The following is a 20,839-nucleotide window of genomic DNA, read 5'->3' as shown; positions in this document are numbered from 1 at the left end:
GCATGACAGTGGACCCTTACTGCTCGGTATAAATTCTTGAAATGCTCAGTTCCATGGGTGTGGAGCAGCCAGTGAAATTAAGGACACAAAATCCCCATAGTACTTTGGGAAAGTGCTGCCACAATAATCACATCCATCTCTCCAGAAGCTTCAGTTCTTTGTTGCAAACCAACCTGCCCTAGAAACCATGGGGGCAGAAAGCATTCAGCCATCACCACACAGTCTAACACCGATCACTGCCAGAGGAAGAGGTGTTGGGGAGCAGCTACAAAAAGAGTGGGGGAAAACCCCCAATATCTGTGCAAAAGTACATGAATATACATGAAAATAATGCTCCTCCATTGCAGGTAAATAAATCATGCCCAGGCTACAAGTCAAGCATGACTTGAGCACATTATGAAAGTAGGTGCAGAATCCTCAGCACGGTGGTGTCCACAGAGAGGGATTCCCACCAGAGCCTGGTGTCCCAGGCATGGTGTGGCTCCCATGCCTACCACAGGCTGGATGTGCAAGGCCAGTGTCTGCTCATGGCCTGTGCATCCCTGTTCCCTGCTAAAAGAGCAAGTTAGCCAACAATAACAGTGCTTGTTTTGTTGCCATCTCAGTAGACGCTCTATTAGAGCTAATAGGAAAAAGAAACCTCACCAGAGAAGGGAAAGGTCAGAAGGCTAATAAAATAAATGCAGCTATTGTGTGATCCCTTGGCAATTCCAAAGGGAGTGTAATTTTCTCTTTTTTTTTTCTTTTCCTCAGCAGTATGAGAATCTTCTAATGAATCCAAAATGAAATTTCAGCTTTCATACAAAGTTTATTACTCACAGTCACACCATTGCAGAAATAGGAATATTAGAGATTTAGGTTTACACTTGTTAGATTCTCCCCTCATTTCATCTCTCTAAGTTTCTCTGAGTTTTTCTTCCAGTCAGCTCTGGCTATCAAAGAGAAGCAGTGCCATACATGACAAAATGTTGGCCATAAAGATAATTTTAGACCAAGAGTCCTGTGTTGTTTTTGAAGGGCACAGCTGGCCAGCTGCTGCCCTTCCAATAGCACTGCCCATCTATGTAATTCATGGTTGGCTGCTCTTTACTCTAGCAAGTGTTCCTCTGTTTATAATCAAATACCTGCTGAAGTGTTTGGCTGTTCTAGGGCTTTGAGTCAACAAAACATGGTTTGATAAAAGGTTTTCTTCCAAGCATACTCCTCTCCAGTACTATGTTGACACCATGGCGCTGGTGGATTCAAGGACTGCCATTCCTGAATGTCTAAGTGTACATACACACCTGTATTCTGTGTCCCTGAGAGCCACAAGTGACACACATGACTGGAATTTGATCCTCACAGGTGACACACATGGCTGGAATGTGATCCTCATAGCAGTAGCAACTACAGTGCTGGAAAAGATGTCCCTGTGGATAAGGGATTTACAGGCAGCTGCTGCCCTGTGCTCCTCTGCCTTCCAGGAAGAGCCAGCAACAGCAGCCTGGGGCTATTGATGAGTGGGCACCTAGGGAAGGCCTGACTGGTACCCCAGTGCCTGCCCTGTGTCCAGGCAGGACACACAACCAAGGAAACAGATCCTGCAGCACTGCCAGCCTTGGGCTCTCCTCATACCCACTGGAGATGGACAGATGGGACTCCAAAGCAAGGCAGCTGAAGTAAGGGATCTGAACACAGGCCATGGTATAGAAATAGCTCAGCACAGCACAAGCTCAGGGAGAAAGTAGCCAAAGTAAGTCTGGCCTCACTTAAGGAGGTTTGTTCCCAGGAACCACAAGAGGAGGCTGTCTGCTGCAGTGAAACTCTCTCAGATCTGCAGGAGGATGTGCTCAGGCCAGCCCTTTTCCCTGCTATGGACTCCTGCAGAGTCATCTGCTGCACCAGCAGCATCTGCAACTTCCCCAACAGCCCAAAGACATTGCCTCATTTAAAAACCTGTCAAACACGGGAGAAGGCTCCATCCTGCTTGGCCACATGGCTTCTTGTATGGCAGGCTGATGCAAGGAAGCACCCAGACCCCTGGGGTGGAAGGAAGGCAGTGTTTTAGTGTGATAGAATTCCCTTCCCAGCATACTAGAGGAGAAATTCACTGTACTAGAGAGGAAAACCCATCTGTCATTTCAGCCATACCTCTACAGCAGTGAAGCTTTTTCCTAGGCAATGTTTGTTACTTTAAAGGGTCCACTTTGTGGCTTTTCACATCAGTTACCACTGAAGTTATGCCAAGATCAAAAAAAAAACCCTACATTTGTAGTCTCATCTGATATATATGCTTCACAGGTAACTTAAGTTTCCTTCTTTTCTTTATAAAAACAACAGCGTGAGATCCAACAGTGTGAGATTCTCTGCAGAGTTAATGGGGTGCTGTGATAAATTAACAGGATATTAAGCATCACTCAGAGGTGCTTTCACCCTCTGCACACAGCTCTGGTGAAGGCAGGACAAGGAGAGATGTAAGTACCAGGCTGACAACCATTCATTCAAAGGGATGCTGAAAATAAAGCAGGTCCATAGATCTGCTACAAGAAAAATCTCATCTTTGGTTGGAGTCCATGTTCATACAATTGGTGAAGAGCATGAAAGAGAGCTCAATTAAACAAAACAAAGCATGGGAACACAAAACTGGTTTGTGAACATCTTAGGTTTTTAGTCCACATAAAAACCTATTGCTCATCATGTAAAAATTATCCTCTTGGCAACCCAGGTCTCCTGCCTACATCAGTAGTACAGCTCCTTAGCTCTCCCTGAAAGTTTCCTATCCAAACCCTTTCTTCTAGAGAAAAAAAATTAATTATATTTTATCAATGTAATTGAGAGGGAGATTAGTTATTGCTGCCTCTAATCACAATTTCTTTTTGAGACTCACTTGTATCACAGAGAATTGGCTGGCCTTGGAAAAACATGGTTATTCACACACTTTAGTGCAAAGGCTCAGACTAACCACAGACATCCTTCTCTACTGGGTTACACACATTAGAAAGAGGAAGGCAAGGATTTGATCAAAGCTTTCAGTTTCTGCAAGGAGAGAGAACTCAACTTCTCAAGGAGAAGTTTCTCCTTATCAAGGAGAAAGATAAAAAGAGTAAACAAATTATGTAGGAAATGAGAAAGGGAAGAAAAATATTAAACTTACAGAATTTAAAACACAGGGACACTATGATCATACATTTTGCATAAATTCCTGCATGAGCCAGGCCACATTATGATTGATTACCTCCAGAAAAATAGGTGGTTAGTTTCTCTACAGCTGTAATTACAGGTGTTTTCAGAAAAAAACCCACTTACTTCTATGCTAATATAGCAGTATTTTACCAGCATCACCCATTCACATTTTGGGAATATATATTCCTATATCCTGTTCTAGATGCTGGATGTGAACTTGTGCCAAAATACCTCAGATATGGTTAATACATTCACTAGGGAATCTCAGAAGAATATGGGATTTCCCAAACCTCTTTTTTAGAGAACATACATTGCTATTCTAACTACTTCTAAGCCAGCATCCCTCTGAGGAAGAACTGGCTCAGATTTTTCTGCAAGCTCTCATTATCACAGCAGTATTTATGGCTGTGCCTCAGGGGAACAAACAGACAGCTTCATCCATCCCACACACCCCCAGCACTTCCTGGGCCCTACTAACACAGAGGGTCTTTTAATGCTAATTTTATCTCAGGCCAAGGGTTCAGGCAATGACCTTCTAGACACCACCACAGCCCCAGCAATAATTGCTTGGACTGTTATGCCACATTAAATTTCATAACCTTAATCTGCTAAGTGGTACTGAAAGAAGAGTGAGAAGCCAGGAGGTCATAGCTGTTCTAATCCAGCATTATCAATCATGCACAGACCATTGTCATGCTGCTGGGGCTCCTAAGGACTCTATCAGTTCCCAACAAAACAACACAAAACACTTCTCAAGATACTCAAGCCTTCTCCAAATACATACAGAAGAGATGTGTCTTCAGAAAGCAGCAGCATTTTTTCTGATCTCTGCTGCTTATGTTCCTTCTGAAATGTACTGATATCCAACGTGTTAAGGAAATTGCTATTGAAGTTTCTGTAGGACTTGTTAAGAGTGGAAGTTCTGCATGCTGAGGATGCAGGACAAAACCAGCAGGCATGACCTCCAGGACTTCTGCAGCTCTAGAGATGTGTTGAGACTTGCCTGATAGAGAGGTCTCTGAAATGCAGCAGACCTTTTACTCCATGACACTCTTGGCTATGTTCACCACATGTGAATAATTTAACATAAATCAGAGAGAAATCTACTTGTTCAGAATTTAAACCTCTACATACTGACATATGAGAGAGCACAAGAAGCAGATGGGGTTACCATTGTCTGTTCTATCTTCTGCCACACAGCAAAGAAAGTGACATAAAATGGATTATTTTGTTTCTATGGAAATAAATACCATCTCCTGCTGGAAGTGCTCTTCTCTGCCTGTGTAGCTCATAGATTAACACACAGCTGCCTGATGGATTCATCCAGCTGCCTGTTCTGCTAGAGTCATGAGGATCTGGGCTGTGTAACTGCTGTCACTCAGGAAAAGTGGGTGTTGGAAGCTGGAGTGTCAGATAATAAACCCCACAAGCAGCTACAGCTCTTCTGGGAGCTTTTCCTTTGGTGATAAGGAGCAGCTACCTCTAAAGAGAGCAGAGGGTCCTTACACACATTAATGCTGCCTGCTCTCATGTTAGCTCAATTTGAGAGTGAAAATAATGTGGCAATAGGATATCCCCTGGTCTTAGCAGGGCCTCTTTGTTATTTGACATATTTTTCCTAAAGATTACTGCAAACAAGGCTGGGCCATCTTGATAATCCTGAGAATTTGACAGATGATGGCAATGGAGGTGACAGTCTGTTTTGAGTGGATGGTGGTGATACTACTAACTTCTGTGGGCAGCTTTTAATCTTCACCAAAAATATCCTGCAACAGATAACCAACTAACTGCCATTCTACAAGCACCATTTTTTTAGTGTTGTTGTTTTCCCAATCACATTATTTTTCTAATTCCTTTGGGCTTTTTTTCTCAGAAAAGTTTTACAAATTTTTCACCCTTGTCAAGAACTTTGAAAATTAGTATGGGAGATAAAAACAGAGCCTTTTTCCTCTCCCTGGCTCTTCCACTGCATTTATTTTTCTGGTCAAGGTCCAGGATAAAACTGGATTGTTCCTCCAACAGAAGGTGAGGTTATGTGGCTTCAAAAAAGAAAATTATTATCGTAGTTTTCAGGCTATAGTATTTTTTTTTTCCTTGAAAAAAAACCCCAAACTATAAAAAACTAGTGTTGGGACTTTCCAATAATTTTCTCCCTTTGATCTGCAGTCTGACAGGTAGTTCTTTCTTCTTTTTCACTTATTTGTCATGTTACTGGTTCCTACTTTGTGCTAAATTTAATTTTGCACTATATTTAATTTAGCTCTCATTAACATAACCCAAATGTCACTGCCAACTGCCACCAAGACAGTCATTCTGACTTGGGATGAACACATTTGTGAATTCCTTTGGAAAAAAAACCATTCCACAGCCTGAATATCTGTGGAAGACAGAGTCTAAATTTGATCGTGACAAAAATCAGTAAATCAGAGTTCTTGTTTAGCTGCTGTTACATGACTCGGTCAACAAATTTATTTCATTCCTCTTCCCCTTTCAAGCCAATAAAAAATAGTTTCCTGCAACTGAAAAATGCTTTGGGCAAGACTGGGAGAAGTAAATAATGTATTTACTGACTATAGGGTGTTGACTGATTCAAAATGTCTCGCCAATTGATCCGAAGTCACCAAATGCTTGGAGCTGGAAAGAGGATGTAGGGCTCAGCTAGTGGGACGAGATCATGCTGAGGGCAGATGGCTCCCCTGGAGCAGCCAGGATACTGCCCTCAGTAGTTTTTGGTATCCACATTCTCCTCATTGGGGGAGTACTTTGGGCATTGGTCTGGAGGGGGTCACTGTTGCCTGACTACCTCACATAATGAGCATTTCAGTCATTTTGGCTGCAAATATACATCACCTCTGAAATGCTCCTGCCATGGCAGACAGGGCACTCCAGTGGGAGATACATGGTCAGGCCCATGTCAGCAGAGGAAGAATTCCATGCTGCTCTCCTAAATTTTGGAGTATCCAAAGTGCCTACTCAGACAGCAGAGGCAACATCCAGCACCCACGTCCTCCTTCTTTGCATGAACTGCACTGTCATGGCACCCTCTTCATTCATCCACAAATAAATCAAAGAGGCAAGACACAAGGGTTCATTTCCTTGCACGTGTGGGTGTGTGGTGTGGAAGGAAAGCAAAGCATATTTTTCCTGAATTTCAGTTCAGAGGCTAACTGGAAGCATTCACTTTTATCACATTCATAGTGCAGGGCTGACATTTCACCTCTACAATATATCTGGGTAACTACAACCACAGTTTCAGCCCAAGCAAGAGCTTTTCAAGGCCAAGGCTTTAGTGATGAAGCAGTATGAGAACCACTTGGATTACCCTGGAAACACTTCCATGTAAACAAAGCCTAATGGTGGACACCTTCTGTCCTTCCAGCACACTGTCAGATCACACTCTGCCACGAGGGACGAGTTCCTCTGCAGCACTCAGTCGTAGCAGGGAATCAAAGCATGGAAACCACATGAGCACAGATGACACAGCCTCTCAAGTCTGGCAGCCAGATGTTGGCTTGCAAGAGTGAGTGCAACCAGATGACTTTTCTGCCATTTTTTTCTCCAAATGTTCAGAAGAGGTTAACAGAATGACACGCACACACAGAGATAAGTTCATTATCATATTTGTATATTTAGACACATACACATATTAGCCCCCTCAAAACTGAAATCCCTAAGGATTACTGGCAGGACTAGGATTTTCAGATGTCAGGTCTACCTCAGACTCTTCAAGAAGCTCCAAGTGAGTAACAACCAGACTAGGACTTCTCCATACTGCTGCACTGATCCATATGTCAGGATCAGCCCAAGGGTGCAACCCAGAGAATCCCCTTGCAACCACTTAAAAAACATGCTCCAGGATGCAGTACCTGGGGACATCTCATCAGCTGGACATGGGCATTTGCTTTTTTCTACCCATGCAAAACTGCCTTAGAGTGAACTGCTTGGGATTTGGAATGAAAATACACAGCAGGAAGATAAGTATGTTGTGACATACTAGCTGCTGATGCAAAATGCTCAGGCAAAGGAAAGAAGACTTTGATGGGATATTCCCACATCCCAACATGATCTAGCTGTTGGACACTTCTCTGAGGCCACAGAAACATGCTGCTTTCTAATGAAGCTGACATCAGAGCCCGCTGGAGAGAAATCTGGGCAGGTCAGCTCAGAATCAGTAGATGCAGATGTTAATTTCAAGGATCAGTTTCAAGGCTGAACCCTCATCACTAGCCCACACCTCTATCCATTGCACAGTGTCTATGCCAGACAGCCACATCTGGAACAAAAACATTTCGTTCCACTTAATATCCTGTGCTTTTCCCTATACATGGGTTTGCCACTCACATACTCCATGTGCATTGCACTGTCTCACACAAGCTGGAGAGAATGCATTTGGGACAGCAAGGAATATCAGCAGATGGACAACAACCAACACTTAACTGCTATGACTTACATTCTAATAAAACAAAAAAAAAAAAAAAACAGGAACAACTCTAATTCCCAGCTGGATAATACAGAAAAGCAGCAATTCTGGCCCTGAGATGCTTTTAACTGACCTGGATCTCATGAAGGCAAACTCCCATTGGAGCATTTGACCCTTAGACAGGCTAATTCTAGTTGATTGTTCCCATTTTATTTAGTTATGCAAACAAGCACCAAGTCCTACACTTAAGCTTTTTTAAATAATATCCATTTGTCACCAAAAAGCCCAGGTGAGAGCTTTAGTTTTATGACCCTTATTCTTTCATTAAAAAAAAAAAGCAGAAATTAATGAATACATTTCCTTGTAAATACCAGTAGAACCTATTGCAATTAAACCCAGGAAGAAGTGGGGGAGCCCAGATGGAAGAAAAAGTTAAAGTCCTTCTGACACAAATTCCTCTCAGTGACTTGAGAAACAAACTCAAACACTGAAGGCACCCAAGAGTCGAGCTCTGCTCCTGGCAGGCTGGCCAGGCTTGTGTGCATCTCTTACAGGAAGAAGAAATCAAGGACAGCTTAATGATAAATCCTTTCAAAGACTGCATTTTCTCTCCTCCCTACAGCCTCTTAACACAATTCTGCTAGAGGAATAAGAATGGCTGGAAACACCCCAGTGAAGCATTTAGTCAGAAGACAGATACATAGACAGAGAATTTTCTTAAACAATACCTTTATGAGCCTAAAGTGTTTTGTTTGAAACAGCTCTATGTGAATGACCTTTGGAGAAGCCTGAGGCTCAAAGCCCACAACAGCTGCTCTGACAGACAAGACACCAGACTTCCTTGACAGCTGCGGGGCCTGGGGAGCTTCTGGATTCCTGGAAACACTGACAAGCTGTCAATTCCATCCAGTTTTGACCACAGCCAAATTTCAAAATTCCTGAAAACAGGGAGCCCTTGCTTTTAGCTACCTCAGGTCTGAATTTCTAGAGGCAAAACAAGGGTTGCAACATCACCATTTCCTGTCAAGTTCAAATACTGAAATGGTACAAATTAGTCCTTCTCAGAATTGTGAGATTACCTTCAAACCATGACACTTAACTGAACAGATGTCTTCTCTTGCCTTCTGATTTGCAGACCTCTGATGTGTCAGTGGTATTTTTGGTAATAACTGCGTAAAAACTTTTAACTTTCTCTTACAAAAACAAGGCAAAACTGAAATTCCTGTGCAGTAATCTTCTGAGTATTGCAGAGGTTATGGATAAAAGTAGCTGCATTACCATGCTACTTGCTTCTAGGTCTGACATTTTAGAGCTAGAGCCCTAGTGCCAGTAGCATAAGGACAAGCCCTTAAGATGCAGCACTATGGAGCAGCTGGTGAGAAGGAACAAAGCTGCAAGGAACAAACTGCAGAGCACACTCCAAAGGAAGTGGAGCTCAGTAAACCTTAGGAGAGGCAGGGAGAAGCCAGGGAAGTATAGATTTGGTTCTTCCTCAGAAAAAAGTGATGAAAAAAATAAAGGACTAAGGAACCGTAGTCTAACTGAAAACAGACCTGGACTTCTCAAAGTTTTTATCTTTTCAGCTGGGACAAAACTCTGTCACAGAAAGACAGATTCTGAAAGCCTCCAACCTGTCTGCAAATACCAGGAGCAACAACCAGCAACTTTTGTATGTTTCCACAGAAATTAATACTTTCAGAAAACTGTCCTTTCCTCTTCAAATTTATATGCAACAGGAGCCCACAACTCTGGGGACTGCTGGTCACTTCAAATAGCCCTGATGTCAAGACTTCTCAAGTACTGTGCAGTAGGCAGTTCTCTGAGCTCCAAGGATTTCCCATCAATACAGACATGCTTTAAAACACTGCTGGAGGACACATGTCAAAGCTGCTTCTGTGGTGTCTCAAGGCTGTGTGTGGGTCCACCACCAGCTCTGGCAGGTCCAGGCAGCAGGTTTACCAATTTGTACTAATTGGTCTATCCATCTCTTTGGGTGAGAAGATCCAGGGAAAAGCTGCTGCTGCTGCAGCCCTATAAAGCAGCAAAGTTGTAACTGCAAAGCTCCATGCCCCAGGTTGTGCACTCCCTACAGGCTTGGCTTAATTACAGCAGTGTGACAGGTTTCACCCCTGCAGTTACACCTGTGGTCTCTGGACTCAAAAGACCATTCAGGATGTCATGTACAGCATGTCCCTACACAGACACACTTAGAGCCTGATGAGGCAGATGGGAACCCCAGAAGCATCTTCATTTTAATCAGGAGTACTTCCCTCTAGCCTCTGCTTGCCTGGCTCCAGTTACAGTGAATTCTGTATTTGACTGTATGTATTACCATAAACTGCCTTCTCCACAGCAGCACTGTCTCCTCCCCACATACTGTTCACTGGAGAGTCACCTTGATTGTTTAGAAAGTGGAAACCAAGCAGATCCCCTCCTTAGCAGTGAGAACACTCGGCCAGGTTCCTAACCTGACTCTTGGAAATTCAACTCGGAAACCCGAAGTCAACAGAGTAAGACAGACTGACACTCCCACCTAGTGGGGAAGGCACAGCTCTGGGTCTCTGGGACTGGAGCTGCTTCAGCTCTTCAGACTCACACACTCCTACCACAGAACCCTTTGCTTTTTGAATCAACAAGAGTAACAGCTATGATGAAACCTAACAATATTACTTTTAATTATTAAGCAGAAGAAAAATGCAGGTTAAGCCTACCAGTTACCAGTATTTTTATCTCTTCAGTATTAGACACGACTGCAAACACAATTGTTTCACTTTATAGTAGTGTAATGATTAACTTCTGCAAGGTCAATGCAATATGCATGTAAAATATTAGCAGAATGGCACAGTGGCATTTTAAACCTACTTTGCTACACTAGAGAGAACTGACGTCTTTAATGCAAAGATAAGTAAGCCTTCAGTAAATAAAGAAACTTCAGTATCTAGAAAAGCATACAAGCTCACAAGCTGTATCACTGTCAGTATTTTCTGGAGTCAGTTTAGGGATTTACTGCTTTGGAGGATTTTGATACATGCTGTAGATAAAGGTAAAATTAAAAAATTGTAAGGTGGCAATTAGAAGCTGGAGGGAAAAAGCCTCTTTGATCTACTTCCACTTCTGCATGCTCAGTAAAGACAACCACTGACTCCTCCTATTTCCCAGCAGGATGAAGGTGCCATCCTGGATGGCTCACTGGGGCTGGCCATGGCATCACTCCCACAGCCTGCCATGGTGGGGGGGGGCAGAAAGGCTGCAAGAGCTCAGTTTGGCTGACCTCGAATTACTTTAATCTGTCCTGGTACAGAATGAGATACACACACTTTGTGATCCTTATTAGCCTTCAAATGTCTTTTTATGGGTCAGCAAAAAGTCACAAACGTGCACTTGCATTTTTCAGCAGTGAATTGCTCTTTTGGACCCAACTGCATGTTTCTGAAAAACATTCAGCCACCAAAATCTGCAATGTGCAAACCAAAGTCTACGTGTGCAGCAGCTTTGCCACCTGCAAGTATTTATTATGGGATCACCCTGATGCACCCTGTTCTTTCAGTCCATGACACACTATCATTTCCCAGGTTTTGGATTAGGTACTGCACTTTGTTCCCCTCTTGAAAATTATTCCAAGATTTTATTTTAACATCATGGGACCTACACACAAATTAACTGTGTCTACAATCATGGCACCTTCATCAGCAACATGGCTAAACTCAGGGTCTGTCAGGATGCAATTTCACAACTCTTCTGTTTGGTCCAGGTCAAAGACTAATCCAGCACTGAAATTTGCAAACTCATTGCTCCTGTCATACAGATCAAGTCTGCAAATAATTCCATGCTCATTGATAACACTCAGCACAGTTCAGGCTGGAGATGACTTTACACACAGCTCTTTTTACCACTAGTAAGGTCTAGGGAGAACAAACTGTTAATTTCATGTCTGACTGATGGGTCTCAGATTTGTCCAGACAGGACATTTGAGATCAGCTGTAAGGCTTTCCCCTCCTGTTTCTCAGTTCATGTAGAGAGACAGATATGCCCACCTCCACAGCAACCACTGTACCAAAAAGTGCTAGCTCTCAGCAGCAATTTTGAGTTTACTACCTAACACAGATTAGTAAGAGGTTTCTGCACTTTCAATGCCCAGTCAACAGCGTTGCTAGCACACTTGCTAAATTACAGGCACATACTCCACCTCACAGTGCCACAAGAACCACTTTTTCCAGATTTCACAGCAGTATGGAATTAAGACAGTTTAACCAAGCCCTTACTTCAAATGAACCACATAAGAAACCTCTGTCATTTACAGTTGTCCACCAGAACAAGCATTAAGTAATTTTCACTGCTTCACTGTCCCTACAATTTGCTTTCAACAGTTAGAAAATTCTCATCTTCTTCCTGCTCCAGACATTCCTTTTTGTATAGAGCTTTGCACATTCAGACGTAGACAGGACACAAGGTAGCAGGACTGACTCACCGGCTGACTGGAAGCAGGAGACAAGTGGAACTTTTTCTTAAGCTGGTGCACAGCAGAAACTGAGCCTTACCAGCATGTGCTGGGTCTCACACTATCCACCTGGAGAGCCTCAGCAAATGTTGGCTGTACTTAAGGAGCTCCCATTGGTTTAAAGCCTCACCACCTGGTGCTAACTCAAGCTTCCTCCATAGCTTAAGCACTCTTTTCCAGAGCACCAGTCTACAGGCATATTCACCTCCTGTTGCTTTGGAGTGTGCAGTACCAGGTCTGGCACACATTACAGCACTCACCAACAAAGCCCTGCCTCAGCAGTCACTCATATCGAGGAGCACTCCACCAGTTTGTTCTTCATCTCTGCTATGTGGTACTTCACCATACATAGTAAGGAACAGAAAAAAACTCCAGCTTCCTTCACCTTCAAGCAGACACCATGGTAAGCACAACCTGCCAACCATTTTTTTTCCAAGACCATGGGCATTTTACACCACACAGGTTACTTTGTCCCTGCTTCAAGCATCAAATTTAATTTGCCATTACTGCTTCAGCAACACGGCTATGCAGAGACAACTCGTACTTGATATATGCATGGAATCAGTCCCTTTAGTTAAAGGATGGTCCAAGACATACCTGAACAGTTAGTATGAAATGAGTATTACATGCTGTCATCTGGGCCCTATGTGAACAATTTGCCTGAGCCAGTACTGTAATCTCTTGCCCAAGATAAGGCTTCCAACACTCCTGCATCAGTGTGATACATGAAGAGTTCACGTAAGAGATGCAGGAAAAGGAGTAGGGATGACTGAAGACAGCCAATTCAGGCAGACACAACAACACCTATTTCCCCTTTATGAAAGCTCTGCAGCCTGTAATACAACTTACAAAGGGCATTTTCTCTTCCAATTTTCAAAAAATCAAGTAACTAGACGAGGTATTACTAAAAATGAGTCTCTTGTAGACAGTTATAGAAGATTCTTCTTATGAGGTTTATTTGTTTATAGCAACAGTAGCACATATTTCCACTTAGGTATTTTAGTGCAACAAGGAAATCCATTAAGCTTCAGCAAGGTGACCTATGTTTCTATATGCAATGGAACAGATTAAGGTGTCTCCCTTTGTTGCACAACAGTTTAAAGCTCCAGAACTCTAAGTAAATACCTTTCACAGAATTAAACAAGCAGACACTTTGCTTGATTATGAAATGCTTTCGTTGGATGAGTGAAGTGCTTTCTGCAGTAGAACAATTCATTTGTAAGCCACAGGCACTACTACAAGAGTGGTACCAGAGTAGAACTGGTGACATTTTAGTAGTCTGTGCAAGAATTCCACTCTACTTCTTGGAAGTTGCATATCTTGAAGATACGTTCTCCCAGTTGATCACATTCCAGATGGCTTTCAAATAATCAGGGCGAACATTTTTGTACTGAAGATAATAAGCATGTTCCCATACGTCAATGCCTAGCAAAGGAATGAGACCTGTGAAAAAAGAGGATAAATTTTGTGAATGTATGAAAACACGCTGTACATGTGAAGTTTTATGTCCCCAAGTTGTACCCAGTTTCCAAGTCTTAATCTGCAAGAAGACAAAGACACCTCTACAGCATGCTGATCCTTACTGCAATATTTTACAAAACTGTGCTCCACATACAAACAAACTGCATAAACTCAAAGAGCTGATTTAGGTAAACACATCTAGAAATATTCTGGAACTTCCTTGAAGACATAACAAAAACCAGGTGAAGTAATTTTTGGAAAGGTTTCTATCTTTTGCATAGTTATGCAAGCACTTTCATGTAAAATTACATTATAAAGGTTTCTTGCTATGCCATCTTGCTTCCAATAATTTAATTACAGGCTATTTGGTACCTGCCTAATTACCTCCTTGCTTTTGTGCTAAAATACCCTTGTCACTGAATTTTTAATGGTAAGTTTTCACAGGAGGGAGGGTGAAATTTTATCCTCATTATACTCTATGTCCTTATACTAAACCTTGATTTCTTTTCACCCTACTGAACAGGCAGTACACAGACTTCTGGCAATACATGAAATTCTTTGCCATTCTCTATGAATTCTGCAGAACATGTTTTAAAGGTATCTGCAAAATGATTTGGACAAACTGACACTTCAGGCAGATTGTCACTGGTCATGACCTCTTCCCTCTGTGAAGGGTGTCCAGCCTGCCACTACCACTCCCATGTCTCTCTAAGGAAGTAAGAATATCTTGGACAGAGAGCATTGCCAGTACTGTGCTGCTTGTCCAGCTGCACCATTTAACCACATCATAGACTAATTTGGTTGACACTCATCACTCTGTCAATATAAATGAAGCAAATTGTAAGGCTTCATTTTAAACCCAGCCTAGATAGGAACTAGAGTTATTACACTAATCCTCCCCTCTCCGGCTGTCTGGGCCTCCACTGACAGTACTGTGAATAGCTTCTCTGCCAGAGGAAAAAAAAATCTGAAGGCAAGAATCTTAATGTTGCTTGATATGTGCTAGTTATTCCACTTGCTCAAAAATCCAAGGAAGCTGAAGCTAAAATATTCACCAAGCAAAATGCACTTTCACAACAGGGCCCATCTATTTTCCCTCAGACTAGAAGGACACTTAATCCTCCTGCTCTTCACAGTTTTTAAGTCCTGCTTTTTAAACGCTGCTCTAAAAACTGAGTTTTCACTTCTGCTAGAAGAGACATTTGGTTTTTCAGATCTATTTATCCAGCAATTTCTTCTCAAGATTTTCCACAAACCACTTTTCAGATGTCACACACTTGCCTATTAAATCTACAGAAGCAGAGGGGAAGGAAAAAAACCTGACCTGTTGTTCCTTGCAAAGGGTCTTGATTTGCACAAGCTGCTATCTGTAGGCGCCCCTGCTCCTTGTTATAGCCAAGCCACCCCCAGCCTGATCCTTGAACACCAACTGATACAGCTGTAAGCTTCTCCTTGAAGTTTGCAAAGGAACCAAAGTCACGCTTGATGGCTTCCATCAACTCCCCTTTAACAGAAAAAAAGCACAGAAAGATCACAAGCATATAAAATATAAACCTCGATCAAAACCTCTCAAGTTTATCACAACAGCTTTTGTGAGATCTGTACTAAAGGGCCTTTACCTTTAATTGCAGGTCACTTTAGGTAATCAGTACTCTATCCTCCCCAAGGGGATCCCTTCCTTTAGGCTTTAAGTGCTAAACTATCCCTATCCAAACCGGAGCATAACTCCAGCCTAGGCTGGGTGGGTCTGCAGCACATTTCTCTTCTTTCTGTGAACCAAGTACATATGGCAATTTAATTAGCACGGCTTTGTACAACTGTTGTCTCTTAATGAAGGTGGAAAGCAGATATACAGCAGTAGCCAAGTATTTAGCAGTATTTTGTATACATAACAGCTCTAGAAATTAAAAATACTTTGTACATGACTAGTTTTTTATACTTCTGGCTTACTTCCAAAAACCCCCGGAATACCTCAGAATTTGGTAAATTGTCACACAGAAAGGTGAATTAACTCTGAAAGATAAAGATCTTTCAGACTCCTTCAAAGAGAGAAAAGATCATCAATTCTACCTGTTAACTGAACTCTGATGCAATAAACCACTAAGTAACATGCACTAACCTTTAGGCTCTCCTCCTCCATTAGGAGAAAGGTTTGTCCAGAAGATGCTGTGATTGATATGACCCCCACCATTGAACTTCAGTGCAGGTTGAAGTGATACCTGAGCTGTAACATCACCTAAGGATACAGAAAATAAAAATACATAAATTAAATATTATCATCACCACAACAGCCAGTAAGTTTCTACTAGGCCTCCACTGAACTTCAAAATCTTTCTATAAGCATATAACTTACCAATGTTTGTACTATTATCCATATTCTAGACAGTCACAGACAAGATTTATTACCTTTGACATTTTTTATGCTGTAATAAATGATCTGCAATATTGCAACTATCAGGCAGCCCATACTACACACGTAAGACCTGCTGCCACTCTACATCAGAATAAAGCAATGAACACAGCAAGACCTCTTTGAGGACCCAGAACTTATAAATTCTTCAGTATCATCACTACAAGGCAAGAGTATTACTCACCCATTAGCCCACTGATTTGCAAACAAAGCATTTTTAAACTTCTTAAAACAATTTACAGGGCAAACAGCTTGAGCCTGAGAAAAGTCAGTAAGTACAGTGAGGACATACACAAGATTTTCTTCTCCTTCCTATCTTTTGTTTCATTTGGGGTTTTTTTTGAAGGAGGCACTCACAGAAAAGTGACCCAAATAATTTCACTAGACATGACAGAAGCCTGCATCTGAAATCAAGATCAAACAGCTCTGTACTTGCTCTCCCTCCTTTTCATTACTATTTTGGCTTTTAAAAATACTGAAGCATTTAAAAGGTTTTTAAAGCTTTTTCCATCCCTCCAATACATTCTTTAGTAAGGAATCAGCGGGAGAGCTGTTTCCTCCATTCTCAGGACTGAGTGGTAGAAATTTTCTCCTCAACAACACAGACATGAAGACAAGCCTCAAAGCAGTAATACACCTCAAAGCAGTAGCAGATTCATTACTAAGGTCTCAATCCAGGATTCCACGTTCTCAGCATTTCCTCACAACCTTCACAGAGGGATACAGCACTGAAACAAAGTACCCAATGCAGTTTGTAAAAACATTATTTGCTGGATTTAGGTATCAGGTTAAGGATAAGAAGCCTCTCAGGGCCACTAAGACGGCACCTTTGGGACATTTCCCCTGAATGCATGCCTTAACGACACTTTCAAGTTCATCCAGAGCATACAACATACAGCAAGCCAGAAATCAAAAAGTAACTTAGAATGCCTTTAATGTGCTCATCACTCTTTATTCTATCATTCTGTCGAAGAACTCGCTCCTCAAGACCACTAGGAACCAGAGAAGGCATTTCATCATTGTCCTTAAAAAAACCAGTATTTTTTATGTTCAGTGGTGCTGAACTTTGCATCAGGAATTTAAAAAAAGCAATTGAAAAGGGGTAACTTGCCCTTAAGTTACAGCAAAAGTATACTGAAATGTATTGGTATAGAATCCATGGACAATTCAGTAAACCAAGACAAGAAGCTCAAAGGTGCTCAACAGAGCAGTTAGCTCAGTTTGTCAGCCTAAGTCATTTGCTTCCTTGTAAGAGTGCAATCACAGGTCATGTGATGGCCAAAGAAGAGCAGGGAAAACTACGGTAGGAACAAGTTTTCACTGAAAATAAGATACCAGTTAATATCCTTCAATTAGGAATCTGACACATTTTGATGGGCAGTTTATGTTGAAACAAAGTCCTGTGCGGTCACAGAAGTGCAGATTCATTTTCAAATGAGCTGACAACGTAAGCCAACAGGATGGCTTTAAGTTTTCTAGGCAAATACAGATAAATGAAGAATATGTTAAAGATAATCTGAAGAGGATACTTTACTTTCTATTGCTGAATAAGAGACATTGACAAGGTTCTGCTGTCTGCAGAGGAAGTCATTCGACAGTGATCAGATGTGCTACCTAACCCAACACTGATACACAGCCCAGTGACTGTGCCCAGTTTTAGTAAAAAGAAATAACAACAATATTGACAGAATGAGGTAGCAGCTCAGACTTTGCCTGGCCTTAGAATTTTTTCTAATGAGGGTCAAAATACTGCACACCATATACTGAGATACCAATTGGGAAACAAACAAACAAACCACACAATCACAAATATCCTGAGTAATTATTTGTCTGCTTTGGTGTGCATGACCACAACCAATAAGCAATCCATTTAGAAATTAATCTCTACCTGTAAGTAAAACATTTCAATAGCAAGTGGCAAGATGCTATCAAAAGCTGTAATTTCTAAAAAATAACTCAAAGGATCCGTAACACTGCTTCTGATAACCGAAAATTCTGTCTCCACTAGTAGCTGAAACTTTTGTCATTTAACAGCATCAGTAACAGCAGCAGCAGACACACAGTATTCTTATGCTTCAGGTTCCCTCCTCAGTTGTGTTTGTACTAATCACATCTCCAGAATACACCTTCCCTTGATCTGCCACTGGCAGGGCAAGGCAGCAGTCAGTCTTGATTATCTATCTGATTCTTACATTAATTCAGACTGTACAAGTTACTTTTAGGCCCACTTAGGTACTTGAAAAGCCCAATTCTCTATTCAAATACACTGGGAATTAACTATTAAGTGATACATGGCTGACGTTTACCCAGACATCAGCAATTCTCACTTTCACCCAAGTCCAAGCAGTTAAAATTCCACTGTGAAGCCACCTGGCAAGCAGACAGAAGTGAATCTGTACAGTAATACTTTCTTTGAGGTAAACTGATACCTTCTAAGAAGACCGCAACAGCAAAAAAACCCAGAAAATTATTCCACCTTCTTAAAGTGTAATTTCTCACACTTTCATTAGTCCAACTGGTAAACTCAAAGTTTAGAAAAAACTCATCTCATGTTTTAGCTTAGCTCTGCTACATCTGCAAAGTTTTTGCAAAAGGCAGAGTATCTCAAATTTTGAGATTGTAACAAAAATTCCATGATGGCTACCTGCATATTTTAGTGTCTCACATGGGCTTCTGACCTACACAGCTCCTTAATTTGACCTAGTGATATAACTGACACCCAAATTCAGGTCTCTCCACTGCATGTTGCATACATTAACTGCATGTCTGTCTTACTTCCACTTATCTCCAGGCAACCAAGATTAGAACCAAGACTGAGCAGAGCATCTGATGTGAAAACTATCAGGGCACACAAATTTCACTTTATCTAACTTTGCTACTAACCTTTTATTGCAAAGTAGTTGTTCAGCAAAATGACTGCAATTTCCTACTGACTCAGTCTTTGTTTGGTTCAAGTTACTAATGGAGTACAGATTAAACCCACAAAATTCTGGTTTTATAGCACTACAGAGAACAGTATTCATGCTTTTTACTTATACTTGATTTCCAATTATCAGCACCGCTGAAGCTACAATAAAAGATTTTCCCCTAGCAATATTGCAATGACATAATCCAAAACTATTAAAAGAAAATATTTCCCTTTTTTTTTTGTTCTCCTGTATCATCTATGCCAATAAGCTTCCATCTCACCTGCTGACTGTGGATATACAAACCTTTTGCCAGTGCCTCTTTGTACTTCTCCTCGACAACGTTCAGGTTGTTCACGTAGGTGGCATGATGCTTGCTGTGGTGCAGCTGCATGATCTCTGCATTAATATGAGGTTCCAGAGCAGCATAGTCATATGGCAAATCAGGAAGAGTGTGCTTTTGCCTAGAAACCAAGCACCCCAAGGGTGCTACAAACCTGGCACTGCTTCTAGAAAAGAAGAAAAAAAACAGAGAAAGTAGTCTTATTTGGTAAAACCTGGGCTTTACCAGTGAAATAGAATGAGTACACTACTGTTACAATCAGCTGCTTTAAGTACCTGGAATGATATCTTAGCCAAAAAAAAAAAACAAATTTCCATTTCTCAAGAGTTTAAAGCAAGCATACTTTGCAGCTTAACTGTAAAGATGAATTCACACAAAGGTCACACACACAGGGCTTTGCACTGTGTAGCTGCAGCTTCTCAAAGCCAACCTCCAGGCCACTGCAAAGACTCATGTACCCTCCCAAGCACGCACGTGAGGGAAAAGCAGGGATAGCAATGAAAAGCCAGCAGTAACTTGATGACATTCAAAGCTTCACCTAATCTTTATTGATTAAAAATAGAAGCAAAGATGTCACCGACGCGTCCTTCCCTCGCTATCCACAAGGTCCCTGTACTGGGAAATAGAAAAAGCTAAAAGTCCTGCACAGTCACCGGGTTCCCAGGACCGGATCCCCCCAGTCCCCATAGGGAGTACGAGACACCACTCGGGGCATCACGGCCGCGATGCCCGGCACAGACACCGCGCAGGCTGCGCTACCCTTCCCCATTTTAACACCTGTTCTTGTCGTGCGACAAGGGAGGAGAATCGCCGGGCCGGCAGCACGGTCAGCCCTGAGACCGGCCGCCGTGCCGCTGGTGACCTTGACACAAGCCGGGGACACACCGAGAAAAGCCCTCGGGACCCTGAAGAGCGGCTGAGTGCGGCGACCCCGGCCAGCAAGAACAAGAGGGTCTGGCAGCACCGTGCCAGGCCGCCAGAGCCCGCCTGCGGACGGCGCGGGCAGAGCGTGGAAGCGCTCAAGGACGACCGCCAGCAGCTTCCACCCGGGCGGCGCCGACCCCGCGGGGCAGCCCGCACAGCGCGACCTCCCCGCGCGCGAAATGGCGGGGACACGCACCGAGGGGCGAGAAGGCGACCCTGCCGCCGCCTCCGCCCCCGCTCCCGCCCTCCCGCCCTCGGCTCGGCGGCGGAGGGCGAGGGCGGTGCGGCGCGGCCGCCGCCTCCCGGTGCGGGGCTCTGCCCAGCCCCGCGCTGTCCCCGGCGCGGCGCGGCTCTCACCTGCCCGCGGCGGCGAAGCGGCGCAACATGGCGGCGTCTGGAGCCGGGCGCGACTCTGACGGCGCAGCCGCGGCCCGCCCTCCCTCCGCCCCGGCCGCGGGGGCTGAGCTCGGCCGGGCCGCGGGTGACACACCCCGCGGCCACCCCGGCCTTCGCAATCGGGCTAATGCCCTTTGCTTAGCAGTGAGTGTTGCTCGTCATTGTGCGGGGACACGCTGCTGAAATCGCTGTCTGAAAACTCAGGCCCGCAATAGTGGATCTGGCTGCACTAACGCTACCGTTTCAGCGTTTTTGACTACGACTTACTTTGGTTGATTTCTTTCTATTCTTTTACCCGGTTTTTTTGGACATCTTGTTT

General features: G+C 43.0%; 1 protein-coding gene across 2 annotated transcripts; it reads right to left on the bottom strand.

Annotated features, from left to right (window-relative positions):
- Window positions 1-13,009: 13,009 nt before the first annotated feature.
- Window positions 13,010-20,589, bottom strand: SOD2 (superoxide dismutase 2). 2 transcript variants are annotated; one of them, XM_056486519.1, is made up of 5 exons: window positions 20,482-20,589; window positions 19,164-19,366; window positions 15,661-15,777; window positions 14,866-15,045; window positions 13,010-13,523 (listed from the first exon to the last, which is right to left on the bottom strand). In XM_056486519.1, the coding sequence occupies exons 1-5, from the start codon at window positions 20,508-20,510 to the stop codon at window positions 13,378-13,380; spliced, it is 675 nt and encodes a 224-aa protein (XP_056342494.1). In that variant the 5' UTR covers window positions 20,511-20,589; the 3' UTR covers window positions 13,010-13,377. The 2 variants fall into 2 exon arrangements, with proteins under 2 accessions (XP_056342494.1, XP_056342495.1); XM_056486520.1 differs by lacking the exon at window positions 20,482-20,589 and adding an exon at window positions 20,321-20,419.
- Between the last annotated feature and the right edge of the window lie 250 nt (window positions 20,590-20,839).

This window comes from Oenanthe melanoleuca, chromosome 3, assembly GCF_029582105.1.
Source record: "Oenanthe melanoleuca isolate GR-GAL-2019-014 chromosome 3, OMel1.0, whole genome shotgun sequence".
Lineage (NCBI taxonomy): Eukaryota > Metazoa > Chordata > Aves > Passeriformes > Muscicapidae > Oenanthe > Oenanthe melanoleuca.
This window is presented reverse-complemented; position numbering and strand designations above follow the sequence as displayed.